The sequence below is a fragment of the Schistocerca piceifrons genome, chromosome 10 (assembly GCF_021461385.2).
Source record: "Schistocerca piceifrons isolate TAMUIC-IGC-003096 chromosome 10, iqSchPice1.1, whole genome shotgun sequence".
NCBI lineage: Eukaryota > Metazoa > Arthropoda > Insecta > Orthoptera > Acrididae > Schistocerca > Schistocerca piceifrons.
Window position 1 is genome coordinate 93,587,767 of NC_060147.1, and position 17,682 is coordinate 93,605,448.

The 17,682-nt window shown below is 40.3% G+C and overlaps 1 protein-coding gene across 1 annotated transcript; it reads left to right on the forward strand.

Annotated features, from left to right (window-relative positions):
• Nucleotides 1-316: 316 nt before the first annotated feature.
• On the forward strand, nucleotides 317-14,596 carry LOC124718715 (proline-rich receptor-like protein kinase PERK14). The gene is made up of 2 exons (XM_047244335.1): nucleotides 317-338; nucleotides 14,151-14,596. The coding sequence occupies exons 1-2, from the start codon at nucleotides 317-319 to the stop codon at nucleotides 14,594-14,596; spliced, it is 468 nt and encodes a 155-aa protein (XP_047100291.1).
• The last annotated feature ends 3,086 nt before the right edge of the window (nucleotides 14,597-17,682 follow it).

Genomic DNA, 17,682 nt, shown 5'->3' on the forward strand with positions numbered 1-17,682 from the left:
GTGTGTGTGTTTCCTTTTCTAAAGAGATTTGGCCAAAAGCTACATGTGTAACTGTCTTTTTGTTGTGTTCCTATCTGCAACTCATCATGTCATCTTTATCGTGAGTAGCAATCTGTATTTTCTTGATGTTATTAATTTGTGATTAGGTTACTCAATGGCATGTATATAGTTCAGTTAAAACTTTGTACAGATTTTTATAAGTTTGTATTATTACATTTCCAATGTCAAACATTATACTTTAAAGTAACAAATATTACAGCAAAGATTTATTGAACAAATGTTACATATGTGGGTACCAGCTAGGTAAGTAACAGGTATGATATTCTTGCTTGTTGCAGGTAAGGTAATTATAGTATTTATTGTGGAGCACATGAACAAGACATTCACACTGTTTAACAGCTAACAACAAAACTGAACTCTCATGCAACACTCTGAAGAACATCCGACAATGATTATTACACACCAAGTTTGTACACAATAGGTTATCAGTCAGAGGGCAAAGTTCCCACATATGGCGATGGAACCTCCATTTCCTCTTTGGCTCAACTGCCTGAGTGTGACTAGCAGTGTCATGGCTGGCTGCAAAACAGAGATCAACTGGATCATTTCTTCAATGTCCTCTTCTGACCACTTGTAGTGCACAGAGCAACAGCTGGGCCATTCCTGACAGATAAGAAGATAGTTTGGTGTTCCCCTACTCCAGCTCACATTAACAGTGATAGTGGAGAGTGCTGTGAACCCATCCATAACTTGAGTGATGGTTGTGGTCAGTGGCTTCCCGTCTGGGAAGTCATGGATTTTCTTCGACCTCCTCTGATGACAGAGACTCAGGGACAGCGGTGTCCCTTATAACTATTGGTCAACAGGTACTGAATTTTTCATATCTTTCATTGACATATTCCACAAGAACTGGGTGGGTTTTGATCATTGTAAGGAGACCATGGAAGGCTTCCTGTGTAGCAAGCTGGAAATGGTACACTCTCCTTGTTCAGGACAGGATGCAGTCCTGTATAAGGAGGTTGTAATGCTGTGTGGACCTTGTCATCCATGAGCATAACATATCTGAAATCTTCCAATGCTTTGTGTATGAAGACACATTGTTCACTGCATGGCTGCAGAGGTGGAGTATGTGAATATGTGATTTGCTGTTCAACTTGCTGGACCAGAATAGGTCTCGCATTAGCAGTCGGCAATGGTACAGGGATAATAAATTCTACTAGAAGACTGAGGCCTTCACCGTGTAAGATTTCTGCTAATAGCACTTTTAAGTTCCTTGAAAGCTATTCTGAAACCTGGGAGAACCTGTGGTAAGATTCCTGTCCATTGCTCCTGGTGGCAAATAATTTTTGGCTTGATGGTTTGGTGAGCTCATTGCTCCTTTGGTATTCAATATTTGCTGTGCTTGGGGAATGTCTGGCATCATAATTCACTTCACTGGCAACTAATGCAAGTTTGGACTCATGACTCATAACTAGTCGTCACTTTTCATGAGACAAAATTACTAATTTTGTAGTTGGTTGAATCCCTGTGCAAGACACGTGTAGATTGTCAAAAATGGTCTTCCAAAATTGTTGGAGGTCTACTGGACATAACCAGTTTTGGGAGACATCACACGATGATTGTGTAGCAGTTCCAAGGATCATCACTCACTCTGATGTAAGTTCTGTAGCAGTATCTTGTAGAAATTCCTTGATGGTCTTTCTGCTGCACTTCAGCAAGCTCTTCATAGTTGATGCTGACTGTTACTGCATTTATGTATGAGAGGAAATCAGCCACGATAATGTATGTGCCCTTGATGCCAAACATCCATAGAATTGACCAATAAAATTGAGGTGACATAATCGACGTGTCCTTGCATGGGTTAAGAATAGAGTCCAGGAGTCAATGCTCTGTAAAAATTGTCATTGTTCTACATTCAGTGTGTGCACCTATAGCAGTTTTGATAGCATTAATAGTGCTCAATAAAGTCACTGAAGACTTTAGATAAGGCTTGGTATAATCTATCTTTATTTGGTCAAATGCATTCTATATTTTACTGGTCCATGACATTGTTTGCTGTCACCATTTTTTCTCCCCAATGTGTCAGTTAATGACACTTCCATTTCTAAAGACTGAGGTACGTGTTGATGGCAAAAATTAATCATACCATGAAAGCTTTCCAGTTCATACAAGGCACCTGACAGATATGGTTTGTATCTTGCTGGTGGTCATAATCTTCTTTGTTGCAGAGTGTCCCAGATAGATAACTTCTTGTTTAAGTAGATGACATTTTTCCTCATTCACGACTGCTCCAAATTGTCCCAAGACTTTGAAAATTAGGCAAAGGTGCTTTTCATGTTCTTGGATGAATGTCAAAAATATTAGGATATCATCCAGGTAAGAAAAACAAAACGGAAATTTATGGAGGATTTTATCTATAAAACATTTCGAAGCCTGAGCAGTGTTTTGTAATCCATAGGACATTAAAAAAAAGGCCCAGTCAGCCCAAACGGTGTAATTATCATCACTTTTGGTATGTCTGTATGGGCTAGTGGGATCTGAAAATAAACTTTCTGACAGTCCAAAACATACAATATGGAGGCAGCTGCTAACACATGTGCCAAATCTTGTATAGACTGTTAGGTATTGTATACCAGTGAGGTACTGCTCTGGAATTATGATCCCTATAATCCACAACTACAAGGTACAAACCATCTTTTTATTTCTCTATATGTATGGGGGATGTCCACAGGCTACCTGAAGGGCATACTGTGCCTGCTCCAGAGTTAGCCAGTGAGTCTTGCGAAAAATTGGTGGATCTTGCATGGTATTTATACTACATTACATATCTGTCCTAGGAACACTGTAACACTGATAACACTGACAGGAGTAGCATGTGCACCGTTGTTTACATTTGCAGTACTAACCTGCATGCATGTATGTGTAGAAGGTCTGCCAATGACTTCTGCCACTGACTCCCCAGTACTGGAGTGCTAAAATTTGCCATCTTCTAGGACAGGAGACAGGTAGAACTATTTTAAAAAAATCTGCCCCCAGTATCAGCTCATTTACATTCACAGCTGTGAAATGCCAAGTTTTGCACAGTCAGAGCTCCATGGAGCATGTGACTATTCCATATAGTTTGATGTGTGTGTCACTGGTGGCACACAGCTGGTGAATAGTATCCAAAATATCTACCTGAGATGCTTCTTCGAGGAAGCTGCTCATCTCTGAGCTGGTGCCAGTAAGAAAATACTGGTTTGATGTAATTTCCAAGGTATAAAACCTGCAGCCATCCTTTGTAGGTTGTGCTAAACTTGTTTCTGTACTGGAGCCCCATTTCTGATGTGCCTTGAGCCATAGCACCTATTGCAGATTGTGCCTGTCATTTTGGGTGACTGCGTGGCACAGAACATTTGCATCCTCATTTCTTGAAGGATGTACGAAACCAGCACAATGTTGTCTCTTCTTCCTCATCGCTAGTATTCCTAGCGCCATCAGCTAGAGTATGTCCGGTAGAAACAGCTTGTGACTAGTACTCCTAGTTGTTTCAGTCTGCTGTTTACCTATGATGTCACTGTCATATATTTCCATGGGTACACGGTTCCCTTCAAACTGCTGTCATGGTTTATTGTTGTCCCTTTCACAGTACTACTGCCATTGCTGTGGAATTGCAAAAATTCTATCCCCTATTTGTAATTTGACTTTCTATGTATCATTTTCATATGAAATCATTACTGATTGAATATAAGGTGGTAGCTTATTTAGCCAAAATATCCAAAACATGCTGTCTGACTTGTCTTTTGGGTCAGTCAGTTAACATGTCTTCAAAACTGGGAAGATGTTATGCTGTCCAGTTTTTCTGTGCATACCACTTGCTGCAACTGGTGATCTTGCTGTTTGGTCCCATCCCTCAAATCAATCAACCAATCAACCACTTGCTGTATCTGCTGTTCTAGGAACCTTCCTAATCAATCGAGAAAGGTTGCCTTTGTTGCACAAAATTTGCCAGTGGCATGCGGCAATTTTGTTACATCACTAATAATATCAGAGTGTTCACTAACATTGGAGAGCAGTGCAGAAAACTTCGAATCATCTTCTACTACACTGTAATTGCCAACAATAATTTATGCAATATCAAATGATGTTCTCAGGTGATCTGCCATGATGAAGTACCTTGAAAAGAATGACCTTCTCCATGTCAACCAGCAAGGGTTAGAAAAACATCGATCATGTGATACCCAACTTGCAATTTTCTTGACATACTGAAAGCTTTGGATCAAGTCAGTCAGGTAGATGCAGTATTCCTTGATTTACAAAAATCACTTGACCCAATGCCACACCTACACTTACTGTCAGAAGTTCAATCATATCAGGTATCAAGGGAAATTTTTGACAGGATGGAGGACTTTTTGCTAGGGAGGAGATGGCATGTTATCTTGGATGGGAGTCATTGACAGATATTAAAGTAACTTTGTGTGTGACCCAGGGAAGTGTGTTGGGACCCTTGCTGTTCATGTTGTATAGTAATGACTTTGTAGACAATATTAATAGTAACCTCATCCTTTTTACAGATGATACAGTTATCTTGTCCACACCTTGTGGTCTCATGGTGGCGTTCTCACTTCCTGAGCCTGGGGTCCTGATTTTCGATTCCCGGCGGGGTCAGGGATTTTCACTTGCTTCGAGATGACTGGGTGTTGTTGTGTTGTCTTCATCATCATCATTCATCCCCATTATGGTCGGAGGAAGGCAATGGCTAACCACCTCCACTAGGACCTTGCCTAGCACAGTGGTGCAGGTCTCTGCATTGTCCCCTACGCTCTGTTGCGGAGTATGGGACTTCATCGTCATCATCACAGTTATCTTGTATTGTGTTGTATGTTAACCAGGAGCCTAGAAACAATGGAGAGGCTCCATCCCTGCTGCAGCCGCAGTGGTTTACAACCCCACGACGACTACCACAGTCCACTTCATCCCTCTGCTGCCCCACACCAAACCACTCTTTCACAGTTATTGTGCGGTTCAGCCCCCGGTGGACCTCCCCGGGGAATGTCTCACACCAGACGAGTGTAACTCCTATATTTGCATGGTAGAGTAATGGTGGTGTACACATACATGGAGAACTTGTTTGCGTAGCAATCGCGGACATAGTGTAGCTGAGCGGGATAAGGGAAACCAGCCCACATTTGCTGTGGCAGATGGAAAACCACCTGAAAACCATCCACAGACTGGCAGACTGGCCAGCTCACCAGAACTCAACACAAGTCAGCCAGGTGGATTCATGCCATGGACCAGGCGCTCCTTCCTGCCCCTAAAGCCGTGTGTCAGACTGCATGGCTAACCACGCGGGCATACAGTTATCTTTAATGAAGTACTGTCTGAATGCAGCTGCATAAATATTCTGACAGATGTTGATAAGATTTCTAAGTGGTGCAAAGATTAACAACTTGCTTTAAATGCTCAGAAATGTAAAATTTTGCACTTAAGAAAAGAAAAAATGACCAACCCATATAAATATCTGGGTGTAACAACATAGGGACATGAAATGGAATGATTGATTGATTGATTTTTATTGTTGTAGAGACCTCAGAGATCATCTGAGGCATTACAAAAGTCAATATTACATCGTATAAATGTTACACAAGTAATTACAAGAACAAGAAAAATATTACACAACATAATTATTACACAAATAATTATGGTACCTTCACACAAAAACAAAACAGAGAAACTTCTGGTACAAATTGATATTGCATAGTAAATTTAGCCAATTACAGACTTACTCATGTATAGAAGCATATAAAAACTGATCACAAAGTGTAGTCATACCATATTCTTTGCCTCCCTTAAAAATTCATCAGTTTCATAAATGCTGAGCTCAGGAAGAAATTCTTTTACTTTTTTTTTTGAGTTGTTGAATTGGAAGATCCCTGATATGTTGGGGTATGGCATTAAAAAATTGTATGGACTTGTATAAGAAGCACTTTTGTGTTTTTTTATAGTTACATTGGAAAGAAACTAGGTCCTGCTTGTTTCTTGTGTTATAATTATGTCACATGTCATACTGTTGATAACTCGGATAGTTTTCCTTAATATGCATTACACACTGTAGTATAAATATTGACGGCAGGGTCATAATCTGTAATTTTTTAAAGCTTGGCCTACAGTGAGCTCTGGGTGCCAAGCTGCATATGTCTTATTGCCTTCTTTTGTAGTTTGAAGACATTAGCTGCCTTGCTTTGATGTCCCCACAGTATTGTGCCATAGGAAATGTGACTGTGTATTAAAGCAAAATAAACCACTTTAAGTACTGGCATGTTTAGACAAAGATGCAGCTTCCTCAGAGCAAATATTCCTTTGCTAATGCTGCTCCCCACTTTTTCTATATGGCTACCCCAGGATAATTTTGAATCAATTGAGATTCCAAGGAAATTAACAGCATTTGAGCTCTTCTCAAGTTCAGTGTTATTATTCCACGATACATGCAGGTCTTGTATTTTTTTCGGTTGACACAAAGGGAATTACATATGTAGGGATATGAAATGGACTGATCACATAAGCTCATTTGTGAGTAAAGCAGGTGATAGACTTCAGTTTATTGGTAGGATACTGGGGAAATACAATCAGTCTACAATGGAGACTGCTTAGAAATCACTCATGCAACCCATCCGAGAATATTGCTCAAGTGTGTGGAAACCATACCAAACAGGACCTACAGGGGATATTGAATGCATACAGAGTTGGGCAGCAGAAATGGTTACAGGGTTGTTTGACCTATTTGAGAGTGTCACAGAGATACTGAAGGAATTGAACTGGCAGACTCTTGAAGATAGACATAAACTATTCCAAGGACGTCTAGTAACAAAGTTTCAAAAATGGGCTTTAAATGATGACTTTGGGAATACACTACAACACCATATGTACCACTCACATAGCGATCGTGAGGACAAGAGTAGAATAATTACAGCATGCATAGAGGCATTCAGTCAATCATTCTACCTGCCCTCCATATGGGAATGGATTAGGAAGGAACTCTTATAACTGGTACAATGGGACATACCCTCTGCCATGCACTTTGCGGTGGTTTACAGAATATATATGTAGACGTAAAACAGCACTGGGTTGAGCATGACAAACTTGTTATGTTCTTTATTATGCACCCACATTTTGACTAAACTCTCTGGGCTTTAGGTCACTTAATTTTGAAATAACAACAACTGTGAAACTGATGTCTCTATGGTTTGTAGCACTATTGTCAAGGGTGACTAAAGTGAATTTAGTCACCCTGCTGCAAAGATGGTTGAATCACCAGTTTCATAGTTGTTTGACATGCTGCCAGATCTATGACAGAACCAGAGTAATGAGTGTTGCAGCATCTGACACAGCTGCTGAAATCACCTGGCTTCATACATTCTTACAGGAGCTTGGGGTTCACATAGAGCAACCAACACCATTCTTTGTGGACAACCAAAGTGCATTACAATTAAAGAGAGACAATTAACACCACAAAAGGTCTAAACATATGGATATAAAGCTCCATTACATTCATGAAAGGACGAATGACAGTTCTATTGTTGCTGCTTATGTGAAGCCAAATATCAGCTGGCACACATGACCACAGAAGCACCATCAAAAGAAAAGTTTCAGACTAATTGTAAATCATTATCTGTTGTGTCTTTAAAATCAGCAAACAAGAGTGGGAGTCCTGCTAGTATAGCTTATTGTGCTGAGATAATGTCTTTATATGTTGATGTTTTATTATCTTTGCCACTTCTGACCAACACACATTCTTTTCCCTTTGCATATGTTTGCATTGTTTTTAAAGGAAATGTTCTGTGTCTTGTATTTTCAAGAGCCTTTGTTTTATTTGACAAATAAAACTCTTTCATCATATGCTGCTATAATGTAACTACAGCCTGTCCACCTTAGTACATTATGTACAAGGTGTCTCAAAACAAAATTTTTATTTTATGTGTCAAAATAAGATAGAGGCTGAACTCTATCAAAAAATCTTTATTTATTGAAATATTAGTTTAGAAATTTACTAACTGAGTGAGGTGGTGCAGTGTTTAGCACAGTAGGCTTGCATTTCAGAGGACAATGGCTATTCTATGACTTCACTAAATTGCTTCTCTCACATGTAGGGTTGGTTCCCTTGAAAGGGCACAGCCAATTTACTTCCCAGTTCTTACCTTGTCCGAGCTTGTGATCTGTCTCTAATCACCCTGTTATTGATGGGATGTTGAACACTAACTTCGCCTCCTCCTAAGAATTTACTTTTTAAAAACAATGCCATTTAAATGCAATCTAGCATGCCTAAGATACTCCTTTTAATGATGAACAAAATTTTGCGTGACATCTTGGTATGTAGACATTGGATGGCTGCCAGTTCACTACAGATATTTTAGAGAAGTCAGATTATTGACAAACACTTTAGAATTGACGTATCCACATAAGAAAACAATCCATGGGGTTCAAATACGAATTTTGTGGGAGCCAATTTATGTAACCCCTCCTGGAGATCAATTTTCCAGGGAAAATTTCACGAACTCACAGTATAGACATATTGGACAAGTCTGCTGTGGCTTCATCTTGCTGAAACCATGTTCTTTGGTATAACCAGAAAAGTTTTGCAATTCAGACACCAAAAAGTCATTTAACATTGTCACATAACATTCTGAATGCAGTGCAACAGCAAGACCACTCTTGTCCTCTAAAAAGTAAGGGCCAATTATTTCTCGAGCCAGCATTGCAGTACATACAGTAACTTTGGTGAATGAAGGGATTTCACACACTTTTATTCAGAATTTGTTGCAGTTCAGAAGCGGCAGTTTTGCTTATTGATTTGACTGTTTAGATGAAAATGACCCTCATCAAAAATCAAATCATTTAACAACTTAAATGAAAGGCCCTCAGTTATATCATTAATGAACTGCAGCCTATGTATGGCATCCTGACGCTTTTATTCTTGCTCAACCTGGATTTTATAAGGGTGCAACTTAACGTCTTTTTGCAGAATTTGCAAATATGTACATTTAAAGAACTTGCACACCTATGAATGGAAAGGGTAGGATTGTCACGAACAGAACAATTTGCACTCTCCATGGATTTGCTGATTGTTGATGACCTGCATCACCTGGATTTCAGTTTGGCCAGTGTTGAACTGGTATTCTCAAACGTATTGATCCATTTCCAGATGAGGGGAACAATTGGAGAATTGTTAACATAATGCAGTCTATAATCACTGCAAAATTTTCTCCATTCTACAGTTGCCAAATCACTGTTTTTGTAAAATTCTCACACGCAGTATGTGTGGTCCATTCCCGAGAAGTGCTCCACATTGACTGAGTTCCTAAAGGCCAAGGAAGTGATGAATGTATCCCCCATTCTCCCCTGATTTGTTGTGCATGTGCAGAGAGCTCTTGAAATATAAACTTTCTTTTGAGACACCCTGTACTTACACATTGCAATGAAGACCCCTATCTCCATAAACAGACCTTTGTAATTGATGTATTGAACCTCCAAAGAACAATTCCATAACTGATGATCAAATGTAGATATAACTTGCATGAAGTTGTCATGTACTGTTACACACAGATGGTAGACTCTGACAGGAATTTACTATTTTGTGTGGATCATTTATTGACTTATTCATGTCCTTTATCTGTAAGTTACCATAATCAATTTCCTCCATTTTCTGTTTGGCAATTTTCCATGGTGCTAGGTTTATATTTTTGGGATATGAAGTTATTTTGCAATTTGGTAGCTTTTTATTCATGTATCAACTCGATTTTAGGTTGTTGCGTAGCTGGCCCCCAAGGAATTTTATGCACTGTTCTTCATTCTGTGTATGACATTAATGTCTACCTCTGGAGTTAAATAAAGCAATTTTTGTTTGTTTGAAATTACATAATGTGTGTCTCTATGAGGTTAAAACTGTTAGCTGTGAACCACTTGCAGGCCTGTTCAACTATCATGTAGTTGTCAGCTAGGGTTGAGTCTGGATCATTGGTTAGTAAGCTTGTGATGCCTGCAGAGCTACTTTTATCTTTGTCTTTTTTTGTTTTATGGCACACTGCATTGAACTGAAACCATGTCAAGACATTATAGCTATGTGTGTGCTCTGAAAAACAATGTATTTTCGTTGCCTATCTACGACTCAACACTTCCATCACATAGTGGAGGATTATGTTTACTCATTACATTGTACATGCCTGAGATTTGGGTCTGTTAGTGAGGCCTCTGCTTTCTGTTATGGAGATAAGATTCCATCCATGCAAGAGGGAGGCCATTAATGCCAGGACACTTCACTTTACTCCGTTAAGGACAAATTTGTGATTCCCACAATCAAAGGCTTTGGCAAGGCCACAGAGTATACCAACAGGATAATTTTTCTTATTTAGCTCTTTCATTACTGCTGTAACCAAAAAATATGTGTGTGCACCTCTTAATAGCTTGCACATGAAGACTGTGCTCAATACAGCCACTAGAGGACACTTTGCCTGCTAGTACAATAGAAGTTAGGTGTAAATATAGGCCGGAACACAAGGCTCTGTTGGCCTCTTGTGTTTTGTCTGTGCTCATGTGTTTCTGCATTTTCACATAATAACATTACAGTGTTCTTGGGTTGGAACATTTTGGCGATAAAAAATGCCACAATAACATTTACAGGCATTTGGGGTAACAGTTATAAACTTGTACAAGGCTCTTTTTCTGTAACAGATCTCACTCAAATGTATCAGTTGGTGTGTCAGCTCACCCCTTTACAACAAACTTAAAACCTCTCTTTTGATCAGATGTGTTAGTTACTTTCTACCTATCTCTGCAAATGTACTTGCATTATTTCTGTTCATGTGCAGTTTTACCATTGCCAAAAGTGGCCAAAACAGTCATACACAGCAAGGGCAGCAGAACTACATGGACTTTGTCATCATCATAATTTTGTGACAAATGTTCATAAGGAATCCTATGGAGATCAGATGGTTCAAGACGCAATCCTATGTCTTGCTCCTGACAGGGGGCCTATAGAAGTATTAAATGTAGCTCAGTCATTTGAAGTTTCACTAGCTGTAGGTAGTCAGATAGAAGCCTGGTCCAAAGTTTCACAAATCAGTTCCTCTCACCCCTCCCAGTCTTCAGACAGTTCACAAGGTTACAGAAAAACTCTTGCAGCCATCCAACAGATGTCTCAGCATTGTGTAGGCAATTGTCATTCACAACAATGACAGTCTGCATCATGACAACAGCCTTTTACTCTGCTGCCTTCATGCCTGTACTGTTTCATTCAATATGAATGGACCACAGGCCCCAAGCACTGGGCAACATGTAATAGGTGCCATAAAAAAGGACACATTGTTGAACCTGAGTGATGATGAAACAAATGTGGATGTGAACAGTGTGTCAGCAGCAAAGGTGTCTCCAAGCAAGCTATACAGTGAAGTGTATGTGTGTTTAACAAACCACTGAGAAGCAGGTGTACATAGGTGCAACAGCACCTCTGGTGAATTCTAAAACTTATGTGGATTTGGGTCATACCCCTTTGGCTCCATTGTCAGGGAGGCTGTTGAATTATAACAAACAACAGATTCCCATTATTGGGACAGTTTTCCTGACTTACACGGTTGTGGTTTGTTCATTAACATTCCTAGTTGTGGACAATACTTGCACTGAAAGTCTGTTTGGTTTGGATGATTTTATGCTTTTTCTATTCTCCATCATTGATGAAGTGCATTTGCTTGCTGAACAAGTTCCATATCAACAATTAGATGCTCCCAGTGCCGAATTTTCCCCTTTATTTTCTCCAGGACTGGGTTGTGCAACTGAACTTCAGGCTCATGTTATGATAAAACAGTATGCCCACCTGCATTTTTTCTAGACCCGACCAGTAACAGTAACTTTATACAATCAAGTAAAAGCAGAATTAGATGGTCATCAATCCATTGATGTTATTCAACCTATTTCTTCCAGTGAATGGTTGACACCACAGGTAAATTACATCTCTGTGGATATTTTAAAGATCAGTTAATGCACAGCCTATCACTGATACCTATACTTTACTGCACACTGACAAGCTGTTACCAAAATTATCAAGGGCTATTATTTTTCAAAGATTGACCTAACAAATGCATACTCACAGCTGCCAGTAGATATGGAATCTCAACTCTTTCTAGTTATCAGCACACCATTTGGGCAATACCAGTGTTTGCCTTTTGGTGTGGCAAGTGTACTTGCTATTTTTGAATGTTTTTAGAGTAACTTATTGCATCAATTCCAGGCTGCATCAACTACTTAGATGTATAGTCTGGTGCAACTACAGAGGTATGTTTGCAGAGCCTTCATGCTCTATTTTCTGTTTTACAGTCTGCATGGCTAAAGTGCAATTAGATAACACACAGTTTTATCAATCATCTATTATTTATTTGAGTTTCGAAGTGTCACTAGCTGGTAATAAATCATTGTGCCAACATACTGATGCTATTGCCATGTTGCTACATCCCACATCCATCAAGGAATTACGGGCATTTTAAGCAAAATTGTGTATGATCACAAATTCATACCGGGCACCACTACTGTGGCACAATCAGTCCATGCATTATTACATAAAGGTGTTCCTTTATAATGGCCCCAGCTTGTGAGCAGGCTTTCAAGTTGTTGAAACCTAAGCTGCAATTGGCCCCATTCACCACTTTCCAGTGAGGCCAGCACCTTGTGTTGGCCACAGACACATCTCAACTTGGCATCGTTGCTGTCCTTGCTCATAAGCATGCGGATGGATCAGAACATCCTATTGCATACACATCTAAAACCTTAAGTTCAGTGCAACTGCATTATCCTCAAATAGGGACAGAAACTTTAGCAATGATATATACTCTAAAAAAAAATTCATGTTTTTTTCTGTATGGGTCTATGTTTCACCTGATGATAGACCACAAACCATTGAAGTCTCTTTATAACCCTATGTTATCCTTGCCACACAAAGCCACACATTACTTTCAGTGGTCAACTTTTTTTCCTGTCACAATCAGTTATGAGATAGTGGTTTTCAACCTACACCACAACATGCAAATGCCAACGCCTTATCATGTTTGCCAATTGGTTCGGATCCAGAGTTTGATAAAGAGGAATTGCTTTATTTTCATTTAGACATGGAAGCTCAAAAAGTTGTTTACTGTTTAACTACTGCTAGCACTAAAATTGCAACTGCAGTAGCCATGGATCCTGTTTCTTTTGTGCAACATGGCTGACTGGACAAACCTTTGAGCCATGCTTCTCATCCTTTAATAAATTATTTTACATTACAAAATCATCTTTTTGTTTAGAATGGAGTTCTGCTGTTAGCTACAGAGCACACTGCTGCCTGGGTTGTAGTCCCATCCACCCTTCGGCATGAGGTTACGTATTTACTACATGTGGACCAGTGGGATGTATCATGTACAAAAGTGTTAGCATGGAGTCACGTTTTTTGGTCAGGCGTTGATGGGGAAACAGCATGAGTTGTAGCAGCCTAGCTACCTAGCTACAATGTGCCACCCATCAGGTGAACTACGCCCCCCCCCCCCCCTCCCCCCTGCTATGCATCTTTGTTACTATGACCAGCCCGCAGTGGCCTTAGGAATGAATTCATTTAGATTTTGTGGGACCTTTTTAGAATTTCTACTGACTTGTTGTAATTGATGAAAATTCTAAGTTTCTGTATCGGGTGTGTTGTCTTTCTTCATCTGTGGCAACAACAATTTCGATTCTGTAAAAAAATTTTGAAACAGATGATCTTCTGTAAATGTTAGTTACAGACAATGGCCCCCTGTTCATATTTTAGGAACTTGAAGCTTCTTGTAAAAAAAAAGTGATGTTCACCATGTCATGACTCCTCCTTTCCACTCTCAAACATTTAAGACTCAGATGAAAAGATATGTTTGAGATTTGTCGCTGGAAGTGGCTCTTGACTGATTCCTCAATTCTCGTAGGTTTAGCCCTGTTGAAGATAAGAGTCTGGCAGAGTTGTCACACAGTCATCAGTCCTGGACTCTGCTTTGACTGATGCCAGGACATCTGCTGACACTGATGTCACAACACTTCTGGCACAGCTGTTTGGGCTTGCACTTTTGGTCGCTGACCATAATGGGTGTCGGCGGTCATCAAGAGTCACTGTGGCTGATGCCTCTCTGTAGTCCACACTGCTGATGGAAGGGCTTTACAATACTTTGACAAGCCACGACCTCATGTGGGCAACTGCCCACCAGGAGCACCTCCACCGCCCTGGCATTCTCTGTCTGCCCGACCACCTCCTACATCGCACCTGCTGCCCTCAACTTCTCCACCACTGCTGCTGATGTCTTCACAACTGTCCCCTCCTATGTTGGTGCCCCCTTCAGCTGTCGGGAGCCAAGGGAGGAGCCCTACTCCTGTGCTGTCACAGCAGATGCCTCTGCCGCTGCCACCTCCATCGCAGCCGGCACTGCCTGCTCAGTCTCCTATGCAGCGGCCTCCATTACCATGGTTGGATTCAGATGTCAAAATGGAAGACACGACAGTGTCACCTGTCCCACCACATGCTCAGGGGTCAGATGCTGCACCTGTCCACACTCGTGCCACTTCCGACCCTACGCACCGGTAGCTGTATGTCTCATGACTCGAGAACCGATGTTGATGGCAGAAGAAATGGATTTGAGCACAGTGCTCACATCTTTACAAAGGAAGAGGAGTGCAGTAACTATCAAATATGTGTGTTCACCACTTCATAGCTCATGTATGAAGTCTGTGCTCGATTTGACCTCTAGAGACCCCGCAGCCTGCAAGTACAACAGCAGTTGTGCAGTTATCTGTTGTACATACTTTGTCTCTCAAATGTTTATACTTCTTTTTGTAATAACTTTACAGTGTTCTTGGTTTAAAACAACTACTTATTTATTTATTTTATTTTGATCAAACATCCACTGATTATGAAAAAAGGTTTATTTTTGTTCCAGTCTTCTTGAGAAAGTCATATCCCTGGCGGAGTAATTTGTTGATGTTTTCGAGGCCAGGATAATATTGGGTGACAAGGGGGACACTTCTGTGTAGTCTGGGGGTAGGAACATTATTGTTGGACGGGGAGGAATGTATTGCTTGGGAGATCTGTTTGTGGACAAGGTCTGCAGGATAATTGCGGGAGAGGAAAGCACTAGTCAGGTTATTGGTGTAATTGTTGAGGGATTCGTCACTGGAGCAGATATGTTTGCCACGAATTCCTAGGCTGTAGGGAAGGGAGCGTTTGATGTGGAATGGATGGCAGCTATCAAAGTGAAGCCAGGGATATGACGTTCTCAAGTCAACCCCTGAAATGAGATCATCCCTTGACAATATTCTCCCCACACCACCCAGAGTTGCATTTCGTCGCCCCCCTAACCTCTGTAACATCCTTGTTAAACCCTACAATATTCCCAGACTACCTTCTCTACCCAGCGGTTCCTACCCCTGTAACCGACCCTGCTGCAAAACCTGCCCCATGCATCCCCCCACAACCACCTACTCCAGCCCCGCTACTGGTAAAACATACACAATTCAAGGCAGGGCCACGTGTGATACTACACATGTCATTTATCAACTGACATGCCTGCACTGCACAGCCTTTTACATCGGTATGACAACAACTAATCTGGCTGAGCGCATGAACGGACACAGATGAACTGTCCGCCTAGGAGATGTCCAATACCCAGTAGCGGAGCATGCCCTCCAGCATAATTCTAGGGACCTAGGAACCTGCTACACCGTATGTGCCATTTGGCTTCTCCCACCCAACACCAGTCCCTCTGAACTGCGGAGATGGGAACTTGCACTCCAACACATCCTTTCATCCCGCCATCCCCCTGGACTGAAACTACGTTAAACAACCTCACTCCCATTCACTCTTCAGCCTTCTCCTCTTTCCCTTTCCTCTTTAGCCATTCACGCATCTTTTCATCCTACATAGCTGTGTTTATCTTTATACTATATACCTCTTTACTTCTGTATGCATCCTCTTTGGTTTGAAGCTGGCACAGTACTTACAGTAGAATATCTTTGGCTTCCCTCTGACAACCATGCCTCCATCCTTGCTACCCTCCCTGTTTTCCTTTCCCCGTTGCTTCATAACCTGGGTTGTGAGTAACTGAATCTACTTTCCCTTCTTCCCTTTCTTTCCCCTCTCTCCTCTCTGATGAAGGAACATTTGTTCCGAAAGCTAGGAACGTAAATTTTCGGTTCTGTTTTTTGTGTATCTATCGGCTGTACTGAGCTAAGTACTGGCCAGCCCCTCTATCTCTTTGTTAGTATTTGTTTCACATCTTTATATGAGATTTTCCATTAATCATATTATTGCCTGGCACTTTTATCTACACAACTTTTTCTAAATTTAGTTGAGAGAATAATGTTACATACATAGACTATACATAAAACAATTTGTTATTGCAATACATAGATTAAAGAATCTACAGTTTACGGCACAGTACTCAGATCTGAGATTCAAATATTTACAGTTTGTGACACAGTCTAAGATCTGAGATTACATATATTTTTCGATAGATAGTCTTCCATCATACAAGGGTATTAATCTAGAAACTCCTCTATTGAATAGACAGGACTGTTTATGAGCCATAATTTTAATTTAATTTTTCGTTTCGTAATGGGAAATTTGGAGATATTAGGATGGAAGCAATTCAGTTGTTTTATGCCTGCATAGTGAGGGCTTTCCTCATAAAGTGTTGTTCTATGAGAGATGATGTGGGGTCTCTCTCTACCTCTATTGTTGTGATCGTGTATTTCTTTAAGTGTTTTGTTACTGTTTACTGCGTTTTCTGCAGAAAGTCCTTTACAGAATCCAAACTGAGAGCTGGTTAACAAGTTCTGATTAGTTAAGTGAGTCAGTATTTTATTATATGCCCCTTTCTTAAACGCTTTTGTAAAGCCTGGAAGGAGTGGAATGGTTTGTAATTAGTGGTAGTGCACGTATCTCCAGTTTTATAGATGGGTGTTATATACCATTTGAAGGCTGTCAGGAAGTATGCCCAAGTCATCAAGTAATTAAAATGATAGCTTAATAGCAATCCCATGAAAGCACAGGATCATAATATCCTGCTAGAAACACCACCATGGTCAGCAAAATTGCTACTTTTTAGAGACCTAATGAATTATGTAATCTTCTTCATTGTATTTTTTATAGTAATGTCGAATTATGGTGATTGCAGTGTCTGCACAAATGAATCTCATACATGTGACACATCTGAATTCTTGTGTATTACTGTGTGCAGTGTTTGCAGCCCTTATGAGGAATTATCATAGAATATGGTGGCCAATGGTTTGAAAGTGCCACCATTTCTGTCAGAACTATTTTCTGAAGGCTGTTTCCATACTATTACTAGTTTATTAGCTTCTTTAGTAATGAAATAGTTTTTGCTTTCATTTGTGAGTATTGCACATGTTTTTTTAATGGCACAGTAGTGGTATGTGTTTTTTTCATGGCAGAGTGGTGGATTTGACATTACTGATGATAATAAAGTTTCATATCTCAATTACAGGTTGTTCTCTGAATTATGTGAAGCTCTCTCTTCCTAGCACAAGGTCCTTTAATCCCAGAAGTTATTCAACCTTTACCCTTGCTTGTATTCAGTTTATCTGTTGCTTGTTTCAAGATAAAAAAAGACTCAAAACGTTGCAGGAGTTTGTTTAAGAAAGAGTTAAATTTCC

What these genes read in the sequence shown, in the direction of transcription:
- LOC124718715 (XM_047244335.1), top strand. Translation starts at nt 317, where the DNA reads ATGATATTCTTGCTTGTTGCAG. An exon ending in GATATTCTTGCTTGTTGCAG is followed by an intron (nt 339 to 14,150) that starts GTAAGGTAATTA and finishes GCCTCTCTGTAG; the next exon opens with TCCACACTGCTGATGGAAGG.